Source organism: Bison bison, unplaced genomic scaffold (genome assembly GCF_000754665.1).
Source record: "Bison bison bison isolate TAMUID 2011002044 unplaced genomic scaffold, Bison_UMD1.0 scf7180017864440, whole genome shotgun sequence".
Taxonomy (NCBI): Eukaryota; Metazoa; Chordata; class Mammalia; order Artiodactyla; family Bovidae; genus Bison; species Bison bison.
This window is the reverse complement of record NW_011495002.1, coordinates 887,151-891,768: the sequence shown is the minus strand read 5'-3', so window position 1 is coordinate 891,768 and position 4,618 is coordinate 887,151. Positions and strand designations below refer to the sequence as shown.

At 43.5% G+C, this 4,618-nt stretch overlaps 1 protein-coding gene across 1 annotated transcript in view; it reads right to left on the bottom strand.

Annotated features, from left to right (window-relative positions):
• TRIO (trio Rho guanine nucleotide exchange factor) overlaps window positions 1–4,618 on the bottom strand; it is a 359,748-nt gene that overhangs the window by 110,072 nt on the left and 245,058 nt on the right. The window contains exons 31-32 of the mRNA XM_010858807.1: window positions 3,793–3,983; window positions 1,746–1,847 (exon numbers count right to left, since the gene is read on the bottom strand). Of these exons, the coding sequence (XP_010857109.1) occupies window positions 1,746–1,847; window positions 3,793–3,983 (293 nt within the window). The remainder of the gene's footprint in view (window positions 1–1,745; window positions 1,848–3,792; window positions 3,984–4,618) is intronic.

The window sequence follows — 4,618 nt, the reverse complement described above, 5'->3', positions numbered from 1 at the left end:
CCCTGCTAAACCATCTACCACTGCCTACACGACCACCACCAGCACCTACACCCTCACCACCATCTCCACCACCGCCTACACCCTCACGATCTATACAATAACCACATCACACCACTGCTAAAACATCTACCACTGCCTACACGACCCCCACCAGCACCTACACCCTCACCACCATCTCCACCACCGCCTACACCCTCACGATCTATACAATAACCACATCACACCACTGCTAAAACATCTACCACTGCCTACACGACCACCACCAGCACCTACACCCTCACCACCACCACCAAGCAATCTCTGACATTATTAACGACATCATTTCCTTTAGTGTCTTGCTAGAAGTCAGAGAAATACTACCCCAAATTCCCTAGAAAACAAACTTTCATTTGGTAAAGCCTATAGGAAATGTGACTGTTCAACTGCATCATGGGTATTTCATTTAGGACATAGTAAATATGGCTAAATAATAATATATCTGACTAAAATATCTGGCATGATTTCTCAGATGCACCCTTGGGCGTTTGTCACTGCAGCTAATCTGGAGAAACACTCAACCAAAGTTGGAAGTTTTCACGTCTTGAATATACTTTGAAATTTTATGCCTTAGAGAAAGCTCAGCTATCTAATATCTAGCTATCAGGGCAATTTATATTTTATAGAGCTTTATGCCAGGACTAACAAGAAAAATACACTCGGTTGGTAATTATATATTCATTGCAAAACAATCCATCATTTCCATGTGAATAAAGACCTTAGGAACACAATGGATTCCACAGTCAGCGGACACTCTATGATTGCAGTATTGTTGAATAACTCACAGTCGCTGGAAATACCGTAGAGAGATGAAAAGGAATGTAAAAGACAAAATCACTGACATGCAAGTCCACACACCAGAGGCCCATTAAGCTGCTGGCTCATCTCCCAATATTCTACAAATCTTCAGCTACATCTGCCCCCAAACATCCTAAAGTTTCTTATGGTCTTTCCAGACAGCTCAAAAAGACAGTTCCATCTGTATTTTCTTAAACATGGGAGGAGGAAAGTCCCTAAGACATCCTTAGAGTCCTCCATCATTCCTAGGAGAGGTCAATATAATCAAAACAGAGTTCAAATCAAATATTCAAAGATATATTTTCCTCTCTCAAAGACGATATATTCAAAAACAACCTCAGTGTTTATGAACACTTCAAACGATACCATACCAAACCCTGTACCTGATTATGCCCCCCGCCCTTCTCTGCTTCCAAACTAGAAAGCCAAAGGGTCTAGGACCCCATAGAGATTCTGGGCACGTTCAGCCTTGAAAGTGTCAAAAGGCCCTCACAGATGCAGCGATGCCTATTTTCCTCTGGAAACCAGAGGTCAAGTGTACAATGGGAGCTACTGGTTCATAGCTCCCTCCTTTTGTACCTCAACTTGCTATATCTCTTAAACAATCACCCTGGATAAATACTCACTTAAAAAAAATACTCTATAAGACCGGAAGCATGGAGAAGATGAGAAAGACCTTTCTCCATGTGATCTTTTGTAGGCAGCAAAAGTTTAGCTCAAGATACTGCACCACTAGAATACCACACGGGGTTCATCTTACTGTTCTTTCTGTGGTGATCACCAAGCTTAGGGGCCACCAAGGGAACAAAAAGAAGGACACGACAACCTGTTTCAACAACAGGAAAAGGCACACGTGTAACAGATATGGTGAATGTGTCACAGAGCGCATTCCCCAGCTTCAGTGGACGTACCTTAAGGACAATCTTATTATCTGAAGTTGGTGTCCTCCCCACCCACAGTGCGAATTTGCAAGGGTCTCCTTCAACGTGCTCTGTGACACCCAGCTCTGAGGTCTGGAGAAAAAAAGACAATTACATGATTAGGCGGGATACAGAACAGAGAGCGAGGAAGTCATCTTTGGTGACTCGTGGTCAAGCTCCATTGTAACGACAGTTTGTTTACGCTGATACACAGCCCTTGGGTCTCATTTCAGTTCAAATGAGGACATTTTGTTCTTAGGCTACCCAAGATTGGCTTCATCTCTTTCGCTTCCTCTGAGTACTTCTACCTGGAAATCCTGATGCAGGTCAGCAGGCCAAGTCAGAAAAACCAAAATAGCTGAAAACTCTTATTATCTGGAAAATCAAGAGTTGACTATTTTCAGCCTTGTAAACACTAAGATGAGTCTGTCCTAGTTGTGACCAAGCTGCCGCCATGAATTTTCATTATCGAAGCAACTTCACAGAAGACAAATGGTACTTTAAAGCTCAGTTATTTTCCAATGTGCTTATCAACAGCATTAATGTACAGTAGTTCAGCAATCATTTTAAGGGCAAAGAGACAAACTTTCTGTCTGTAGTTACATGCATTTGCAGGGGTGGAGATACAGGTCAACATCTTCATCCCCCCTTCAATAATCAAGTTCATCCCAATGCATTCTCTCCCTTCCAGCAAGGGAAATGATTCATAATCTGGCCTCTGAGAGAACCTTAACTTTTAAAAGATAAATTAAGTGAAGATGTATCAGCTTCTAAAACAGACCAGAGTGGTCTCTAAGGACTGATTAAAGCCAGCTAGTGAAATGGCTAGCCAGGAATGCTGCATTTTTTCTCTGCAGTTACAATATGATCTAAAATGATGTCAGGCAGGCTGTGGTCCAAAAGACAATCTCAAGCAGGACACAAGCCAAGGAAAATGGTATGAAAGCCATTAGCTTGGATGTGTAAACTCCAGGTGATTATTAAGATGATTTCTACGCTTGGTCGTATTCTATTGTTCCAGGACTTTGATTAACATGAGGATATCACAAAAATGTGTAAGTTGTCCAAATTCCAAGTTTCTACCAACATGTATAAGTGATCTGCCACATCTGGTGAAGAAACCGAATTCTCCTGCACTTTCTGTTCTCCAACAGTGATTTTTCCTCCCCCTGCCTGACCCTGCCCAGAAATTCTGTGTTGAGAGCCCTCTGAGGTATTGCCCGTAAGGGGAGGCAGAGCTCAGGGGACCTGGAAGTTGACACCCGCTCAAGACTTTTCTGAGCATTGATTCGTGGTTTATAGAGACTTGGGTGGGGCTGCTAACCTGTGGAAAAAAGAACCAGGTTATATCTCTCTTGCCAGGAAGTACATGACAAGTTAAAGGTAAATGCATCGCTGTATCTGTCAAGCACGGCAGAGAGGCTGTCTCTGGGTGGAAGTCGGGGGATGGAGGGCATGTGGATCTTTAAAGTGATTTTGCTTATACAATTTTCTCTAATAATCATATTTTGCTGCTGTAAAGAACTGCTAAGATCATCTATTTTTCTTAAATTTATTTTTAATGAAAAAAGTCAAGCTTCCTCATTAAGAGCCAACATTAAGACACCTGTAAGGCTGCTTAAAGGCTGCTTAAGTAAATTCCAATGCTGGTGAATGAAACATTAACTATAATGATGTGAGAACTTACTTAACCACAATCTGATATGCTTGATTTATCTATAAAGCTAGTTAAGACACCCAGGAGATAAATAATTTAATTTCACTTATAAAGTGTTCTCTTATCCCATAGTTAGATCTTACATAATTTAGAAAAAACCAAGTTTCCTAAACTTAGGGATGTTGACACTCACAAGCGCCCTCTAGTGGATTCAGGAATGTTAGAATTTGACTGAAGATGAAAATGGGACAATTTCAGATGATAATTCAGAACAGTCTGGGAGGTTAAAACCGAAGGCAACCAACGCTAATTTTTCTCTACCCATAAAAAAACTGCAATTGTGTCACCTTTAAACTTACAATTCTGAAGGCCTGTACTTACAAACAATTTGCTTTTATAAAGGTACTTGCTTCTGCCACTGGAATCTTTTACTTCTTTACTAAACACCAAGGACATCTCAAACAGGAAGAGGTGCCGCTCACGGCCCTTTCGGATTAAGGTTTTGGGGTCCCACACTTGGAAGGATTCCTGCAGGATCAGCTCTCCCTGAGACTCAATGTTCTCATCGAACCCTAGGACGTGAAGAAAAGGCACAGTCAATTGAAAGGAAATTAACAACGATGCAGGACTGCGTTACGGCTGCTTAAACATTTGTAAGAGGCCCATCGATTAAATCCCAGATGAGAGTTTCCCATCTGGGCCTTGGGCTCCAGTCTCCCTAGCACTGACAGAGGATAATTCTTCCTAGAAGACAGCCTTGCATGTATTCCGCACCCCGTTCAAAACAAACGCAGCCTTATTCTGCAAGTCCTCCTTCTTCACCATCTGAGACCGGCTTCAAGCACCCCGTCCCTCAGTGTCCCTCCCACACTGCTTGCAGCTTTCCTCCCAGCTGCCCCATCCAGGATGGCTCACCGACCCCGACCCCCGACCCCCAACTTCCACTCTACGTCCTGAGCCTCGGCTTCCTCAGCCCAGAATGTCCTTCCTGGACTGCTCTCTGCAGTCCCAGCGTTTCTTCCAGACCCTTGTCTGGCCTTCCTCCTGGGAGACATCCCTGGTTCCCTGAGGAATTCTCTCTCCTTTAGACACAAAACTGTTGAAGTGAGTCAGTGGCGCTCTGGGCGCGGGCCGGCTTTCACCGCTGCTGTCTCTTCATGGCGTGGTGGATGCGGGGCAGGGGCAGCTAGTGATCTCCTGCCCTCTC